Genomic DNA, 18,423 nt, shown 5'->3' on the forward strand with positions numbered 1-18,423 from the left:
AGCGCAGCGTTTAGTGTAACCTTTATTCTATATTGGCCTATTAGGAGCCACAGGGTGTTCTGATGGGAGGAAGCCTACTGGGTGTGTATGCGTGTGTGTGTGTCTGTGTGTGTGCGTACATGTGAACATGGGCTGATCTATTGCAGGGTTGGGAAGAGAGGGCCCAGGAGTTCATTAGGCTGCGGCTCAGGAGAGCAGCCGCGGGGAGCTGCGCTGTAGCCAAGTGTTGCCAGGAGGCTGAGCTGCGAGTCCGGTGGGGAGGGAGGCCGTTGATGTCCATGGCATGTTTGTTAACAGCCTGATTCCATCAAGTGGTGTAAAAGCAGCGCAGCCAAGTGTGAGCGCTGACCCTTGGCCCCTGCCTATTTTTAACGGCACAGCACTTCAGTCAAAGGTAGCCGGTTCAGTCGAGCACTCGTGGAGTGTAGTAAATGATGCTAATATTCATGCAGTCGTACATTTGGGAGACAAAATAACAAGAAATGCAAAGCAAAAAAAGAGCACAAGACTCCATCTGACTATCTACAGTTACTATCGCCTATATGCCCTTTATCTTGAGGGCAAAGATCTAAAATGCACTTTCAGTTTTCATCTCCATACTCCCACAACCCTTGTAAAAGCATCAGAGGAGTGGAATACCACAAAATATTAAATACCCTTAAAGAGGAACACAGACAAAAAATGAGGTTCAAGGCATTTCATTGGACATGCAGGCAAAACATCTGAAAAATATCACAAAACAAAAATGTGATAAAATACGCTGTTTTACAGAGGTTCGAGGTTCTAGTGAACAAATCCTTACTTCCCCCTCCCCTATCTTGTTGTGAGAATGAAAATCATCCGGAGAATAGTTGTGATTCATAGGAGGTAGGTATTGCACAGACACCACTCCATATTTCATCATTTAGTATGCTGCTAAAAAATGACTCTCAAAGCAGTCCAAAATAACGACAGGCAGAAGACAGGCTACATGCGGTGGGTTCCATCCTAAACAGGCATCTTACATTTTTACCTTTTGGCGTGAGGCTGCTAGGCCTCACACATAAAACAGAGAATTAAACTGTTTCTTCATTGCAGGGTCCTTCACGTTGACTTGGCCATATGGACACTGGAGGAGAGAATGAAATAATTAAACGGGGTTAAATGAGCCGCATGTGGAGAAGACACAGGTTTAGCTTTGGTCGCTGAGAAGACAGGACAGTAGGACGCGCACAGAAGAGCACAGACTAGAAGAGTAAAGCACAGAACAGAGCAGAACTGGAGAAGAGAAGAGAAGAGAAGAGAAGAGAAGAGAAGAGAAGAGAACGTGGCAGAACAGAACAGATCAGCACAGCGCAAAACTAAACAGCCAAGAACAGAAGAGGAGACAGAAGAAGAAGAGCGTAGCACAGAACAGAGCAAAGTGGAGAAGAATAGAACACAACATGGGAGCGCTCACATGTCTGCATGCGCTGCCGCAGCACTTCCCTCTCTGGAGGTGGGCATGCTCTGTGAACACCTTGTACCCAGTGGATGGGTCCACATACATCTGCTTCTTTGCCTGAACATAAATAAGATATTATTCAATTAGTGTTACACGTAAACCATGTATGTCGGAGAGTGAACCCACACACAGAGGCATATACACATGCAAACGCACACGCACATACAAGCATAATATTGAACACAAAAATATACAGTACATAGAGGAAACAGATTGTTTTGGGTCAAGAAGAAGGAAGATGGATGACCTCTATGCATAGAAACAGATGTAAAAGACAGTCTTATGATGTTATTAATTAGTTTCATGCTGTCTTTTTGTGTGCAATTCATTAACTGACAATCTGCAATGATTATTAATCTGCTAGTTTTTTATTCACTGTACAGATGCAGGAATAAAAAAAAAAAAAGATGCTCTACCCACAATCACCCTTTTGTTGTGACCAACCATTCATCTTGCACAGAGACACACAAACACCTTCTGTAAGTGAAAAGCACTGAACTCCTCTCCCATCCCTTTGGAAGTTCGAAAATGTCATCTCTCAGTCTGTTTCAAACTGAGAGCCCACTAGTTGGTGAGCTCTGACAGGCCACAAAGGGAAAAAGGCCCCGGGCTCTCTGGTGACACGGCCTGTCATTTCGCATGGCATCGCAGGGCCACATAGTGAAGCTGGCGTCGCTGGGCCCCCTCTGTATTGTGCTTTTCCCACCCAGGCCCTGCTAACGCTCCTCAGGTCGCGGCCAACGTGCCTCAACTTCATGCACACTCAGAAGCACAATATTTACAACAGAGAACCCTACAGGCATTTATGGATGACACCTATTCACTATACGGCCATCACCACAGAGTGAGCTAGGTGTGTGTGTTGGAAGGGCAACTGAGATTTGATGAATGACAGATCCGGAAAAAAATATGATTATATTACCTATGTCACATGTATATAACACATATATACATATATATGTATACATATATATGTTTGTACAAATTACATTCTAACAGTGCATTTGTTATAAAAATGTAATTATCCAATGACATCAAGTAAACTGAATAGTCACTCAAATAGTCCTGCTATCTACTTTAGCTTACAGGCACATATTTGACAAGATTTTGGTGCCAAATATGGCCAACCTGCTGAGAAGATTTTTATTGTTTTGATGATTTAGATAATAATTAATATTATAGCTGGGGAGATACCAGTGGAGAGAGTGAAAACTGTGATCAAAGTAGTCATTCTTAAATGTTCCCACATTATACTAACTTTTACTGATTGAAATAGCAGTAATAGTAAAAATGAAATATCTGTCATTTTGGTGAGGTCCCCTCAGGACCTGCGGGGGCCCACTTTGGGAACTAATGGGCTAGTGTATTTCCGATTTTTTTGGCAAATCGATTCAGCTGGTACAGAATGAAGCACCATATGTATTTTCATATAGCACTAGACTAAAACAAAAATACATAGTCCAAGGGCAGTTGTTCCCAAAGTGAGGTTTGGGAACCTTCAGGGGTCCTTGAGGGGGTTCCAGGTGGTCCCCATCAAAACGAGGAATAGTTTCATTTCACTGTTACTTCATTCACTATGTAATGACAGAATGTATCAGGATGTATGTTTTGTCCATAGGGTTCACTGTCCCCAACTATAGTGTAGACAGTTATGCAATTTTGAACAAAATCATAACCAACAACAAAATTAGATGGAGTCATTTGGACAAAATGGAAATATTCTGGGGGGTGATGATCTGATGAATATCTATTTGGGGGGTGCTTGACATGAAAAAATGTTGGCTTGGCTACTAGATCAGAATTCATCATGATAATCAGGACGGACAACACGACCCCAGTTAAATGCAACACACACAGACATTGGTTCTGAAGTCTTTGCTGTAACGCATCTTACCTCACATGCCTCTCTATGGACTCTGTGTATGGCCAGTTCATCCTCTGTCAACTTTCTCCCACCGTGCTCCGCCTCACCACCCATGCTGCTTGTCACCACCTCACTGAAGTCTGATTCACTCTTGTCTACATTGATCTGTAACGTGCCGTTGCTTATCAATCGCTTCGAGCTTTCTTCTGAGAGGTTCAGTATCGACATGGTTACAAGTCGTTTATAATACTGCACATGAAGAAGAATCAATCTGCTGACAAATGCTTTGCTCGGGTAACTTTGGTGAAACATGCTCATTTAAAAACGACTAATATCTCTTGTTTTAACGATAGGGATGTGTAAAAGTGGTATAAAAGTTGGTCATGTAAAACCCTACTTTGACATTGCAGATTCGCATGCAACAGTGTGGAAAATGAGTTTCGCATGGGGCGAGATCCCGCAAAATTATCCCTTAATTAAACATAATTACGCATGTATACGCTATTCTCCAGTTATATCATCTGCTATAATGAAAGATCGTCTATGTTTAAGTCCATGTTTATATCGAATGTGTACGCTCATGCTCGTTCCTCCTCTCAGTTACATAGAAGTGTGTGCTGCTACTTCCTCCTCTGCCCCTCGTCACTTTGTTGACATGTGACCATCCCATAATACTGAGCCAGTGATTCACACAGCGCCTCTGCTGTTTCAAAGCAGCTACTATGGACTCCCTCATGGTGTGGCAAGGATGACTACACCTTATTGAAGCATACAGAGAAAAAACAATCCAACAAAACACACAGGAAAATTGTCAGATAAAAAACCCCACAGATAATCAATACATGAACACAGGGTTATTGCGTTATCATGCCACTGAAAGCAGTGATATAGCCTAGTAGTAAATAAAAAGGTGGGTAAACATACATTTCTCATTGTAAGTGCCCATCCCTTTGCTCTCACAGTACAAACATAGACCACACCTTCCCATATTAGCAATAACACAAAATATGGTGGCGACTTGGACTGAGCACTACAAGGTTGATGAGTGGACATTAATGAGTCCTTTCAAGGTTATCCACCGCTGTAAGCCACCTCTGATGATGTGTCTAGTCCACAATTCTGGCTAATGAAACCTGACAAGTGTCTTTTGACTGACATTGTGGGGTCAATTTACCCTCAGATAAATTACACATCACTGGTCAAAATATTTATGCATGTTTACTGTGAGAAAAGGTTGGTTGTGGACATAAAAAAGTGATATATATGTATCTTATGCTGAACAGCTTTATTTTGCCATAAAAACTAGAATGTTTTTTAACTTTCCACCTTGAACCATTTTGTAATCGCAAGTCTTCATTGTAAATACTGTTAAGGATAGTGAAAAATCTAGGAAAATACAGACACTTCATAGACCTACAATGCAATGGAGCCTACAATGTGATGGGAGATGTTATGTTAACTCAGTGTTTTCCCTATCAGCACTGTAAATATTGTAAGGATGTGTAAAAATCCTATAAACAGAACTCCTATCGGCTACATTGTGGCCTACAACTGGCAACAGTTTATGACTGCAGTTACAGTTTATTTGTCATTTAAATCTTGAACTGACTTGAAATGAACAAATGAATGAATAACAATTGTAGGATGACAAGAAAAGACCTGGGCTAAATAGCAGCCAACTAGCCTGCATTTTCACCACTTGAAAAACCATAGGGAGCACTTGTTATATTTTTTCTTGTAAGTGATATTTCCATTTGGCAAGATAAATCACGTGCACCCCAGCTAGGCCACATTTTTTGAAACTATTTTCAAATCTATATTTTTCCAGGCCTGGAAAGGAAAGGACACTGTATGATTTCTTTTCAGTGTTGGACTTTCTTAAATTGATCTTATGGTGGGATTGTCTACTGTAGGTTTCCCTGTAATGTGAGTCCTGACTGGTTCACAGCACCCAAGCCTCATAAGAGCTTTGTGTGTGCACGTCTGTTTGTGTGTGTGTGTGTGTGTGTGTGTGTGCATGTGTGCGTGTGTATCATATTGTTTTTTTGAATGGTAAGGCAGCGGGCCTGCCATTATCATTTCATACGGGTGCCTGAAACAGCATGCCCCAGTCTGCTGCCACTTAATTACCTTCCAGTCAGCCTGAAGAAAATTGGCTCTGATCCAGACAGGCTCTCTGGAGAGGAGAGAGGGAGAAGTACATCTAAGCCATTGGTTTCAATTTACCATGGGACAAATATAAACATGGGACTCAATGCAAATATTAAGTGGCCTGTGACTCAGCTTATTCATGAGAAATGTGTTGCATGTAGACTTGTGTGACAGATTTGATATACAATCATATATGCTGACTTTCTACCAGGCTTGTTTAAAACAAACGAGACAGTCAGTTTTCCATAAATTAAAAGCTTATGTAATTGAGTTGTGTGTTGCGACTGAAGCATTTGTTAGGCTACATGTATGGACTATATAGTCTAACATGCATATGTAGCATAAATAGATAATGAATAACATCTATACTGAAGATGGTAACAATGGAAACAGTGAAACCTATGACAAAACAGCCATCCTTATACATTCACTCATTGTCCTAAACTCTAGGGAGTGAGATACTTGTGAAATTAAACTATTTCTCATTTTTCTGGGGACACCCTGGATCTCCCACGACCCCACTTTGGGAACCACTGCTCTAGGCTGCCACTCCCACTACTATTGAACTCATAATACAGTGTTATACGGGAAACATATTTCCATGAATGAATCAAAACATGAATCATGCGGGTTAGCTCTTGAGTAAGCACGACTGTATTATCCAGCTGAAGTGCAGCAGCAAGGTGCTCGTCTGACGCGCTGACGTCACTAAATCTTTGACAGCACTTCCTGGAGTGGTGTTTGTTGTGGGAAATAACCACCGTGGTACTCAACTGATATTCAGGCCACCTCAACGGCACACATACGGCATAAGGAAGACATACATTACTACACTATTCTCCCTCTAAGCATGTCGTCGCGGCAGCTTTCGACCGGTATCAGATAAGATAGCACAAGTTACGGATAAGGCTAAGGAAGGACGAGGGGAAAATCTTCTGTCTCTCGGACAACCAGCAGAGCCGCCGATAGCCCGGAGCTGTCGCGATGTTGTAGCTAAACCATGGACAGCAGAATAAAGTAAGACCTGAGTTTTTGTGTTTCCCCCCTATCTCTCGCTTCGTAGTGTAGAAATGTCCAGCTAACGGCTAATTGGGTCCAGGGACGTAGCGTTAACGCGGAGACGACTGTGAAATACGAAGGAATGTTTGGCGTAATTTGAGACATCTCCAACAGTGGATTTAGCGGCCAGGCCAGCTGGCTCGGCAGCATTTGGGTCAGTCTGCTGCACTGTCTACTAGCTGACCACCAATTAGCAGCCCTGCTAGCCAGGCAGGCAGCCCTAAATAGGTTACATGTGGCCACCGAGCTCGCAAGACCCGAGTCGCCAAGTGACCAAAGTTTATCCAGATAAATAATCACAGATAAGAAAGCTTACCAGATTTTGTCATATTAGACTAAAGCACCATCACTCCGACTTGCAGTTACTGGCACTGACAGCTACTGACGGTCTGCCTACTGTAAGTGGGAAAGACTGAAGACAGGTCCACTTGTTCAGTCTCACTGTAATGGAATTTAACAGGAACACTGGTGTTATTTGAGCTAATGTTGATTGCACAATTGTTGAAAATGATTCTGTTTTCAAACAGATGTCTCATCTTCCCCCGCAGTAAATGGTGTTCTCTTCATTTCAGGGAAAATCCAGAAAGAACATTTGATCTGGTTCTACAGGTGGCATGTCCAACATCTGAAAATGAGGGTAGGTAATATAATTCCTGCCACTAATAACAGACTGTCACTGTAACCTCATGACCAGTGTTTGTCTGTTTGAGGATTGTTTAAAAAAAATAAATAATGACTGAATAATAGCATCCATGATTTATAAAGCAAATTCATTTTAAATTATTGTCACAGACATGGTCATTATGATATTGATAAAAAAAAAGTTGCAGAGTGTTTGGTATGTCTTTGTATGTTATGTGTTTGGAAAAATGACTGTTTGTGTTGCATAATTACAGTGTTAGTAAATGTGAGGCTATACGCTCAACGTGTAATGTACAATGTTAGCAGCAGTGTTTAGTCTTGTCCCAGTTGCTCTTGCACGGTATTTTAAGTCAGACAGCTAGCGCCAAAGAGCTAAAATATACTGCATGTCTGATTCCGGCCGAGCGCAATAAGGGCGATCATTATGTCTGTGGTGTTATTGTGTGTGTTCCTTAGTTGACCCTCTCAGGAACAACCTAAGGATAAGACAAGGTCAACACAGAGTTCAGACTGACAGACAGAAGCAAGCGACGTCAGAGAAGCTAGTTGCTCCAGAGCCTTTATTAGCATTATCCATCATTCGTTTATTAGACCCATTTATGCATTTAAACTATGCTTTCATCAAACCCAACCATAAGTTATTCTATCAAGCCTAACCATTGCAGGCTTTTCTCCTGTAGCTGTGACCCCAGACAGGCTGTTGTAGAAAGATCATGGGTCAGCAAGCTGCATGAGCTGTTCTGCTATTCTGCTGTTTGCAATGGTCAAACATTCCAGCAGTGGTGGACTGGACAAAAAGTGGTCAGACTAGTCCAGGAAATGACTCTGGCCACCGAAGAACAACACCATATTGCACCTTTATGAATATGGGAAATAAAACAACCTATATTTCACATCAATATCCAATGTCACCCTTAAGTCAAATATCATGTAAAAACATTTGTGCTGCATATTACACCAGCTCTCTTGTTTTCCCCGCTCAGTTCTGACGTTAAAGAGGTGTTATGTGGACGGTTCACTTGTGCAGCTGCTGAGTTGACCAGAGTGGACTGAAAGTTATCCTTGGATGTAGTTCTGATATTGGATTTTAAACCAAACTCATAAACCACCAGCCTATACTGTAATAACTGACTTCCCCCATGTATGATCCAGGGTCAGACTCATATCCGGACTCCTGCTCTCTGGAGCCCAGCTACATAGCAACGTTTGCACGCCCCTCTGTTCAAATGGAACATACCCATTCTGTTCAGTCATTGGACAGAAGTGCTCCTGCTGCTCTGTGCTGAATCCTGATTGGATAATCGAACTTCCCTGTTCAGGGAGTAGTTATGATAGCTGAAATCTCACAGGAGCTCTAGATGTATATTATCTGCCGGCTGGGGCTTATATTTTTGATAGATTGTTTTTTAAAGGAGAGGTTTCAGATAACCAAATGAGGAATGAACCACTTCTCCCTCAATCTGATCAATTTCCCGTTGGCTTTGACTGAAGTCTGGATGAAATGAAATGCTTCTTGAATGCTGCAAACTGTGCCGCATGGGCTTTTATCATTGTACTTAGAGGGAATTGATGGATTGTGTGTGAATATTAAACATGTATGTCTATAGATGCATTAAGCCCTAAAATTTGACATTTCTCATGTGTGCTGTATGCATTTGTCTCAGTTCTGCCATGCTATGTTTTGCACACTTTTATTATGAGCTGAATGGGTTACTGCTATGAGTCATACCAGACAGGCTTTGGCCATGCTGTGAAACCTCCTCAATCACTCACCGCAAACTAGAGCTGTTTCTCCTACGGCCAAACATTAGATTCTCTGCCAAAAAGCACCACTTCACATTCACACATTATCTTCCCACAGCTTCACAGAGGCAAACAAACAATAGTGCAACCATGATAGGCTATAATTAAATTGTCATAGCAACATGGTGTGGAGCATTTAAGCATTTGGAGAAGTGGTCGAAGGTTTCAGCTTGCTCATATTTCTCATATCTCCTTACAATTTAGGGAATAGGAGTTTAATTTTAGATTGATTTTGGCTTCCATGTCAGTTGTTGCACACTCCCTCTACCATGCATAGCAGTCTAGCTTACAGTATGTTGAAGTGTCTGTGAAAGGGTATCCTCTTTGAGCGACTAGAAAGCTAGATCTGTGCACTCATGGTTTTGCTGATGCTACAGCAATGTTTTGTCAATTCTCACCACATCCTGGTTGTGCAGGTATGAAACTTGCTCCATATGCGCCAGCGTGACATAGTACAGTAGTATTAAGCCTAACTGTAGAGGGTAGTGCCCCCTGCTTATAGTAGTCATGATCGCTTTGCAGAATTTGGTGGACTGGAAGGTGCACTACAAAGTAAAGATCCTCTACGCTTTAGGTGGTCAGTATGCTTCTCTCTCTACTTCCTGTGTTAACAGGATTTTACACCTTCTCTAGTCAGCTCTATAAGCCAACAAGACACCCACATGTTTGCATACAGGCCTGCAGTAGGCCTGCTTTTTATAGTAAGTTTTTTCAGGGTGATTAGGTTGACCTTTTAACACCAATGATCTCAGAGTAGAATGCTCACTCGTTGCAAAGTGTTAAAGATGATGTTAATATTTTGGCCTAGAAACTATCCTAGGTTTAAGTCTACATCTTAATATTTTATTATGTGACAGACTCAGAGCCTCTCTTATTAAGCTCACACTTGAGTGCTGAATGATTCAGCAAATGCTTAGCCTTATTTACACTTATTAAGCAATGATAGATTAAAGATAACCTAGAGATAACCTACCATACACTTCAGTACATTTTGTCACCCAGGTTTTCCAGTAAACAAACCAGTAATGAAATTGTTTACAGTAAGCCAACCTAGGAGTGCTTACACCCTACATGTCTGACTCACTATCAAGTAGACCACTGCTAACAGGGTCTCACAAGAAGCCTGAGCATTTCTGATGTTCAGCCATCAGGGGCATTCAACCACTCTGGATGACCATTCATCCATGGGCATTGTTGCTATAGCTGCATGACCTTTTAGACCTAAGTTCAGGTCTGACTTACAGACATGCAGATCAAGTTAATAGCTTGTGTCTTACACTGGTGAAGGGGAATACTATTTTAGTTTGTAAGTGTGTGTTTGAGTCATGTAATTTTAGATATTTAACTTTGGCACCGTTCTCAGTTTGTTCCTATTGGACTAGGTCCCACTTACTACTCCCCTGGGTAGGTTTGATTTTTCTGTCTTGGCTAACACTAGTGGTAACAACATTACATCAATGCTGCATGTAAGAACATAATATTAACAGCCTCTAGACATGATTATTATGTACTATAGTTACAATAAAGTATTTTGGTAGCCTGTTGGAGTGGGGATGGTCTCTAATGAGTCACTTAATAAGTGATGATCTCTAATGAGTCACTTAATAAGAAAATTGTTAGCAATTGAGATTTCATGAGAGCATCTACATTACAAAAAGGAAAATTGTTATTGAAACAAAAAAATATGCGATGCTCATAGTTACAATGGTGGCGGTGTCCGTATCTGGATTTGGCCCCACACTTCTAACCATGGATGTGTGGATAGATGACAGACGCAGGCCCTTTTTCCCCATGCAGGTCCATGGAGACCTGGCCTCTCTGTTCAGCCCTAGCTCAGCTCAGCTTAGCTCAGTTGGCTCAGTGCTCTGTGGATGCTCAGGCTGTGAGCGAGCGTTGCCGGAGAGCGTGACTGGCATGCTAGCTACTAGCGGCCCTGGCTACATAGAGCCATATTGATGTGCTTCCAAGATGCTGCCAAAGCTAGCAGATGACGCTAGCGCTGCCAAGGCAGTAGGTGGGGACAGATGCTACCTGTCCTCGCCCGCTCCCTCCAGCCAGATTGCTCCCAGTAACAAAGCAATAAAGTTAATAGATCAGCATATCAATTTTACAGCAACATTTATGCTGCAATTAGGGGAACGATTTGCTGTTTAAAAAAAACAAAACTGTCAATGTATTCATCTGGCTTTGATCTGCTGCTGGTGCCAGTTTGTGCTGTGCCAGTTGAGGCAGTTATCAGTTGTATACCATTGAGCATATGTCATGTTTTCTGTGAGATTATTGACAAGTTCATTAACTGCTTCAATACCTCAAGGCATCTCTTTGCTGGTTTTGAAATGCACTGCAGAAGGTTTGATTATGAAAATTATCAATGCCCTTGGATATGTTTTAGGTCTCTTCCTACACATATAAGTAAAGGAACCAGAAAGCAGAACTATAGAGTAGACGCATTTTGCCTTTGATTCACATGGCCTTCCTACTTCACTTGGTCCAATGCACCAATTATGAAAAGTTACTTTTGTTCTATATCTCAAGAACATTCTTGCTGAGACCCGGAGGTCTCACAGTGTCACCTCCCTCTAGCTAGTTAGTTATCAATCTGCTTCCTTCTCTGCTGTAGCCCCCTCAAGCAGCACTGTGATATTCCATTTTCACAGATTCAGCTACGCTATTTTTTTCTTTGGCTTTCACCCCCTCCCCACCTCCACCCTTCGTATTCGCAGAGCAAAACGCCTGTGTAGTAGAACTTTTAGAAGGTTGAATGCTGACATTCTGCAAAATGTCAAAATTGCTCCTTGACCCAAGCATGCCAGTTCTGCGATCTGATTGGCTTCCGGCTGCGTGTGGAGTTCACAGTGGGCTCACACTCAGGCGGGAGGCCATTGGAGGACTAACAGATGCCATGGCAGCAAGGAGGGTGTTGATTGGTCATTAGAGAGGCCACACTCCTCTACTCACACTCCTGGGAGAACCCCTGGGTCTCACACTTTGTTTCTCCCACAACCTCTCTGCCTTTCTCTTGTCTCGCCCATTTAACTTTGCTAAATTGGCTTCCTTACAGAGAACAAAATATTATCAGATTCTGTGCCTTTTATCTGCTTCTACTGAACAGAATTGAGGAAGTCTCATAACTTCCCTGCTATGATATCTAACGACCGCAATGTGAGTGAACTTTGAGAAATCCCCTCCCACTCCATTCCCTCTGTGAGTGTCCATAGGATCATGTTTGACCAACAGTCCAACTTTCAGCAGCAAACTTCTCTTTGTCTGCATTCAGGGTAGAGGTCAATGGCTATCTTATCCATCTGTTCTTTTGTGTACTGTTGCCTTTTTCTTTTGTGAGCAGTCTTAATAACATGACATACTGTAACATTTGGCAGTTGGTGGACACTTTTATCCAACGATTGTTGGATTGGACATGATTGTTTGTAAAAATGTGTGACCCATATGAGAATTAAAACCATAGTTAATGAGGAGTTAAAATGAAATTACCTCCATGTTTTTATTTCCATGATCTTAGGAAGGTCAGTATTCACAACCCAGTCTGAATTCTGTTTTAGGGTGGATTTTCCCTTTAATGTTGTGCCCTGTGTAGCCTACTAGCCATTGAGCTATAGAACAAGTGAGACTCATTTGTGTTTTGGTTTTGGTTATCCAGATGACAAATTTGGCCAGCCAGTGTTACCGCTGTTCTCAGTGCGCTCCAGTCTTGTTCTTTTGTTAGTCATTTGTAGCTCCCTATCCCCAGTCAGTCATCCATTCAGAAGCTGTGTAGTGGCCTGCTGCTTGTTGGGTCCAGTTCCAGCTCTTTTTTTATTTAAAAGAGAGTGGACCAAATGTTGTCCTCCAATTTCACTCAGTATAGTAAAGATTGACTAGAAAAAATGTAACTGTCAGCATCATGTATGTTGGAGTTTGGCCAGTGTATGCACAACACATGGCTGGCTAGTTTCCTAGGTAAGAGCACAAATCATTTTCCAATCCAGGAAATTATACTTTTGCAGTCACTCTATCTATTTTTGAGTGCATTAGGCTGTAAATCAATTATTCCCCACAAATATTACAAAGCAGTTTTATGTATTTCTCCATGTTTAATGCAGATGACTTCAACACCTCCTCTTGAAAAGTGACAGGAAACTCAATTTTCACATATCACATATCACAACAATTTCACCATGCTCAACAGCCTAATGAAAACCCTTGTCAACAAGCAGAGCATTGCAACGCTTTATTTAGCCCAATCCTTGTGCTTTTGCCAAAAATTTTAATTCAAAACATTGCAAATTGCCATGCTATAGCTGCCTTTTCATCTGTACACCACTTACTCACATCTCACATCTCATATCTCTACCTGTTCTTCCACTTCCATTTCTGTTCAGGCCTTGTTTGCCCCCCCACCATCCCCTCCCCCTTATTCTGATTATCACTAGTTGTGACGGGGACAGACGGGCCCTACAGGGAGAATGGAGAGAGGGAACAGGTCACTGGGACTTTTCAGGTGGTGCTGTGTGACCTCTCTACACTTTCACTTTAGCACACACACACAGACACACACGCACACCACCCTCAGGACAGCAGTGAGTGGACTGCCCTGCTGTTTCTTCTAAGAGAGAGGAGCACACAGAGTGTTATTGGCCACAGCATGAAGAACTGGGACAAAATTGGAGAGAGAGAGAGAGAGACAGAGAGAGAGAGCGAGACAGAGATAGAGAGAGAGAGAGAGAGAGAGAGAGAGAGAGAGAAATATATGCTGATGGCAGTAGTCTGTAAGCTGAGAGGTGACATACTGTGGGGGTTGCTGGCTGTGCCACTGATGCAGTACTGAAACTCTAGGGGCAATCACACACAATGTACGTGTGTGTGTTAGCAGGTACATGTTTAAGTGTATATGTACACCGTGTGTGTGTATACGAGTGCAAGCGTGTGCATTTATGGGTGTGTGTGCGTGTGTGTGCGAGAGGCAGAGACAGAAGCTGTGAGAGCTGCAGGAGGCTCATCTGAATTCACTAATGCTGCCAGACTGGGAGAACATGGAAAGACTTCTAGGCACTGACGCTCACAGGCTATTTTTAGACTTCCCTTTGCACGGCGAAAAAGTGGGGAAAAGTAGGGACCCGATCAATAATTTAAAACGAGATGATTTTGATGAATGCAGAAGAGTTTCATCACATAGGCCTCACTCGCAGCCTCACAGCATTGTTTTTTTTTGTGGCTTGTTTGCGGGTGTGTGTGCGCTTGTATGCATGTGTGTGTATGTATGTACAGTATGTGAGTTTATTCCCCTCTGACCACAAATTACGTTCCAGAGAGCTAACGGAATTTCATGTGTTAAAAACAAAAACCAGTAAGCAAATGGCTGGGTTACAGTCTAGCCGAAATGATCTGTTGCAGTATTTCCAAAAACCGCTTGAGTCATCATGAAGCTAAGCTCTTCTGCACACGTGTCGGTAGATGAGAATGGATGACCAGGAGTATGTATGTAACAGGTCAGCACAGCAGATGGCACATGCATGTACACACACACACACACACACACACACACACACTCATAAACACACACTACCACTCATTCTGAGTCAAAGAACAATGATTGGCTGGTTCTTATGAATGTAATTCCAATGTGGCCTAGTTTAGCCCACAAATGAACAGGATTAGCGTAGCTCCTGCTTTAATGTAGCTTCGGTGCTGTTAATCTGCCCTAGTCTGGCAAATGGGATTTCATGAAAAAGCAGTGCTGAAAAATATGTTGACATTCATGGCTGTCATGTTGAGCAGATTTTGTGATGACAGGATTTTAACAGGATTTGGGATTGACTCAGTATTCGTGGCTCCATCAACAGGCACACTTCTATTAAATGTGGTGGGAGGGATGGCTAAGACCAGAGACTGTCTAACCTTTTCATATCCAGGATCCCCTCCATATTAGAACAGGGGACCCCTTTCTTGGAGATTTTTCCCACAGGAACCTCCATGTGTAAATATTTTTTTTAATTTCAGGTAGCATTTAGTATACAGAAATGCATCGTCTCACTTATTCTGTTAATATGAGCAAATGATACACAATACTAGTGAAATTATATGACTTTTAATTTTGCAGTGGATCTCTGAGATCGTCTTGAGGATGCATAGTCTTTGGACAGTAGGAAACCACGGGCCTAGACTAACAGAAAAAGCAAACGGCAAACAACGTTACAACTGATATAGTTTCAACAGCAGTGTCTTAAGAACTAGACTACTGTATATCATTAGAAGGGAATAGGTCAAAACCAAGGCTGGTGGCTATTAGAAGGAACAATCAATTATTAAGGAAGTAAACAACTCAGTGAGCTGACACGGGACCTGCGCCCTGCAGCATCAAGTCAATTCACCTGCAACAAACTTCCTTTCTGTTCTACCACTGTTTGAATGTTTGAATGACAACAGTTTGGCCGGTCCCAGCAGAAACGACTTCTAGTCCCAGTGCTGGTCCCATCGTCACTGAAGATCTGTATTGTTGTCAAAAGAAACTGTGATTTGATTGTTATTGTACTGCGCTTTGGGCTTCATTCAGAGCTTTATTATTCATGCCTGCAGACAGTGTTATTGTCCCAACTTCATAGCTTCTGCTTGCATTTCAACAGCCAGACTCTCTGGGTATTGGTCATGTAGACTGATGTCAAATATGCTTAAAGGAAAGACAAAACTGTATTTTCCCCTGTATCAAGGAAACCAACCTACTTATCGATATGGTATGAGCACTGGTATCCTGACAACTAGACTGTTATCCGTTAGACCTTAATTTCTGGGCCAAGGCCAAATCCAAGTCAAGCAGAACTAGCGATACAGGCCTACTGTCTGTGCTGTCATTTCAGCTTGTAGCCCCACTATTTACATGTCAACAGCTATGCCTTCAGGGTACGTCTCTGCAGTCAAGGCTGCTCCTGTGTTGCCTAACACCCCACACTTACTGTGAAGATGATGGCGTTTACATGCAAGTAGTAGCCCTACTGGCCCTTAATTTGGGATCTGGCCCATTTTTCAAGACAGAAAATGTAGGTCAATCTTGATGCCTTTGTGAACGTCTGAGCTGCTTCACCATTTGTCATTGCAAATCATGTGACTCATCCACGAGGTCTTTGTTACCACACACATACACAAACACACACACACACACACACACACACACACACACACACACACACACACACACACATACATGCTGCATGCTCTCATTTAATTGGCCCAGAGGGGCTGAGCATGCTCCATGAACGTTTAGCACAAGTGCACACTCAAATTCCCTCACCCTCCAGTTTTCCCTCTACCTTCCAAACTCCCATTTCACTCCTTTTTGGAGTTTCTTGTTCATAATATTCCCTGAAGAGACAATGCTCCTTGATTATCTCACTTGAGGGGAATTGGTGAAGGTGAGGCAAGCAGTTGTGTAGACATTTTTATTTCTCAAGTCATGTCGACATGCCTTAATCCAGTCTGCTGAATCACTCGCCCACTTTTTCAAACGTCTATGTGTTTCAGAGAAGATGCTTAATGAAGCAAAGTGAAATGATAATACATGTTGAGTACAGTATCTACGGTATCGGAGTCTGTGCTGAGTGATACCGACAGACTGTGCTAGAGGTGCATAGCAGAATTACTGGTTTATGAGGTGAGATGTGTGAGAGCAGTCAGTATTGTCAGCCAGTGCCCCTGTGTGAAGCGTAAACCTAAGTAAACGTTCCAAAATAGAGTAAATTTTGGCTTCTCTTGGTACTTAAGCTAAGCTAAGCGTATTCATATTTTTGCCTTATGGGTACCTAAAAGAAACATGCCTACAACCCATATCCCCTATATGGGTTGTAGGCATGTTTCTTTTAGGTACCCATAAGGCAAAAATATGAATATGTAGTAAATATGTAGTAAGAAACACTTTTTTAAGCTGTTCATGTATAAGACTATTGTGATAATACATGACTAATTGTAGTCAGTTTGTGTGATGAGTGAAATGATTTTGCTGGGCTTGTGTGAGAGATGAGAAGGGAGAATAGCCAAGAGAGAATGTAGGCTAAGTCTATGCTTGAACTACTCTGGAATGCTTTGGACTTAGGGCTGAACGATTTAAAAAAAATATCTCATTGCGATTATTTTGACTGATATTGCAATTGCGATATGATTTGCGATATTAGAGGGAATGATAATTTTTACATCATTATTCTCATTTTCATTGAAAAACGTATTAAAATGATTATGGTGGGATTTTTGCGGGGATCTGTATTAAACAAAGATGTTTTCTTAAGTCTGTAGAATATGATGTGTAGGCCAGGACATCTCTGCAGCACGACAATATTTAATTTAAAATGGTATTTTGACACACATTTCACCTTTAACAAATATTGCGCCTCCTGCGATTTGAAAATTGCAGTAGGCCATGTTGCGATTTCGATAAAATTTCGATTAATTGTTCAGCCCTATTTGGACTACAATGACCCTTTTCCTCTAATGGGGTATCCCAGATAATTGCCTTGAAAGTTATGGTTCTCCATAAGCTGATATTTCCCACATCTTCCATTGAAGCTAATTGGGTTATTAGGGAATGTGTATGTATGTATCTGGGTGTGGTTAGGTGTGTTGGTGGGTGGATGTAGTTTGCCCAGTATTTGTGCATCAGAGTTTTGTCCATCAATCCCCCGCCCCATTGAGACCCCTGTGAATGTGTTTAGGATTAGGCACTATTGTTCGCTTTTAACAGATACAGATGTGTTGTCATCCCCACGGAAAGATTGACTGACTGTCTAGTCTGACTGACAGACTGACTGACTGACTGAGAGCTGTCTGTCTGTCAGCCTTTGCATGTGAACTTCAAATCACAGCTGAACGGCACGGAGCATGTAGCCGCCAAAGGCAAGGCTTTGCACTGTCATCAGCACCACACAGCTGCCTCTGGGTGCTGTGCCATGTGACATTGACTGAGATCGATCCTCTCACCACCTCAAGGAGCTGCTGTGCTGCACACAGCGTTGTCACAGATACCGCTACCACCACCTCAAAGACCAGAAAAGGAACTTTTCCCTTAGCATCAATAACAGATTGACAGTGACCTGCCTTCTTAAACTTTTTGGGGTGTGGACCCAAAGAAGAAATGTATACTCTTTTTACACCAAAATTAGTGCGTATATGCAGGTTTTTTAAACGCGGGTAAACCCGCTAAAAATAGGTACATTGACTCCTTTCCCATTGCCAGTAGACGAGTTTGCTACGGTGGTTACTTTTTTTTTTTCTTCAGTCTCTCTTTCAAACTCAACGCCGACTGAACAACAGTCTCTTAGTCTCTTGTTCTGTGAAAACTCCACTCAAGTTTGTGTAACCATAACCAATAATAAGCCCAATAATAATAATAATAAGTCCCTATAGTCATTGGTTAACCAAAATAATACCTAGCCCAGTCATA

The 18,423-nt window shown here is 42.1% G+C and overlaps 2 protein-coding genes across 3 annotated transcripts in view; one reads left to right on the forward strand and one right to left on the reverse strand.

The window, feature by feature from the left end:
• Nucleotides 1-407: 407 nt before the first annotated feature.
• cunh1orf53 (chromosome unknown C1orf53 homolog) lies at nucleotides 408-3,972 on the reverse strand. The gene is made up of 3 exons (XM_071524057.1): nucleotides 3,378-3,972; nucleotides 1,439-1,540; nucleotides 408-1,108 (listed from the first exon to the last, which is right to left on the reverse strand). The coding sequence occupies exons 1-3, from the start codon at nucleotides 3,663-3,665 to the stop codon at nucleotides 1,037-1,039; spliced, it is 462 nt and encodes a 153-aa protein (XP_071380158.1). The 5' UTR covers nucleotides 3,666-3,972; the 3' UTR covers nucleotides 408-1,036.
• Nucleotides 3,973-6,254: 2,282 nt separating this feature from the next.
• Nucleotides 6,255-18,423, forward strand: part of dennd1b (DENN/MADD domain containing 1B) — a 105,822-nt gene continuing 93,653 nt past the window's right edge. For both annotated transcript variants that reach the window (XM_071524055.1, XM_071524056.1), the window contains exons 1-2: nucleotides 6,255-6,515; nucleotides 7,130-7,194. In XM_071524055.1, coding sequence (XP_071380156.1) covers nucleotides 6,499-6,515; nucleotides 7,130-7,194 — 82 coding nt within the window. In that variant the 5' untranslated portion in view covers nucleotides 6,255-6,498. The remainder of the gene's footprint in view (nucleotides 6,516-7,129; nucleotides 7,195-18,423) is intronic.

This window comes from Centroberyx affinis, unplaced genomic scaffold (assembly GCF_046629955.1).
Source record: "Centroberyx affinis isolate AG114_WGS23_722 - 3 ecotype Tasmania unplaced genomic scaffold, CSIRO-AGI_Caff_v1 ptg001140l_1, whole genome shotgun sequence".
Classification (NCBI taxonomy): domain Eukaryota; kingdom Metazoa; phylum Chordata; class Actinopteri; order Beryciformes; family Berycidae; genus Centroberyx; species Centroberyx affinis.

Excerpts from the sequence above, each read along its gene's own strand:
- cunh1orf53 (XM_071524057.1), bottom strand. The coding sequence starts at position 3,665 with ATGAGCATGTTTCACCAAAGTTACCCGAGCAAAGCATTTGTCAGCAGA. Across the intron at positions 1,541-3,377 it reads TCCATAGAGAGGCATGTGAG|GCAAAGAAGCAGATGTATGT; the intron begins GTAAGATGCGTT and ends ATTTATGTTCAG. Across the intron at positions 1,109-1,438 it reads GCGGCAGCGCATGCAGACAT|TGTCCATATGGCCAAGTCAA; the intron begins GTGAGCGCTCCC and ends TCTCTCCTCCAG.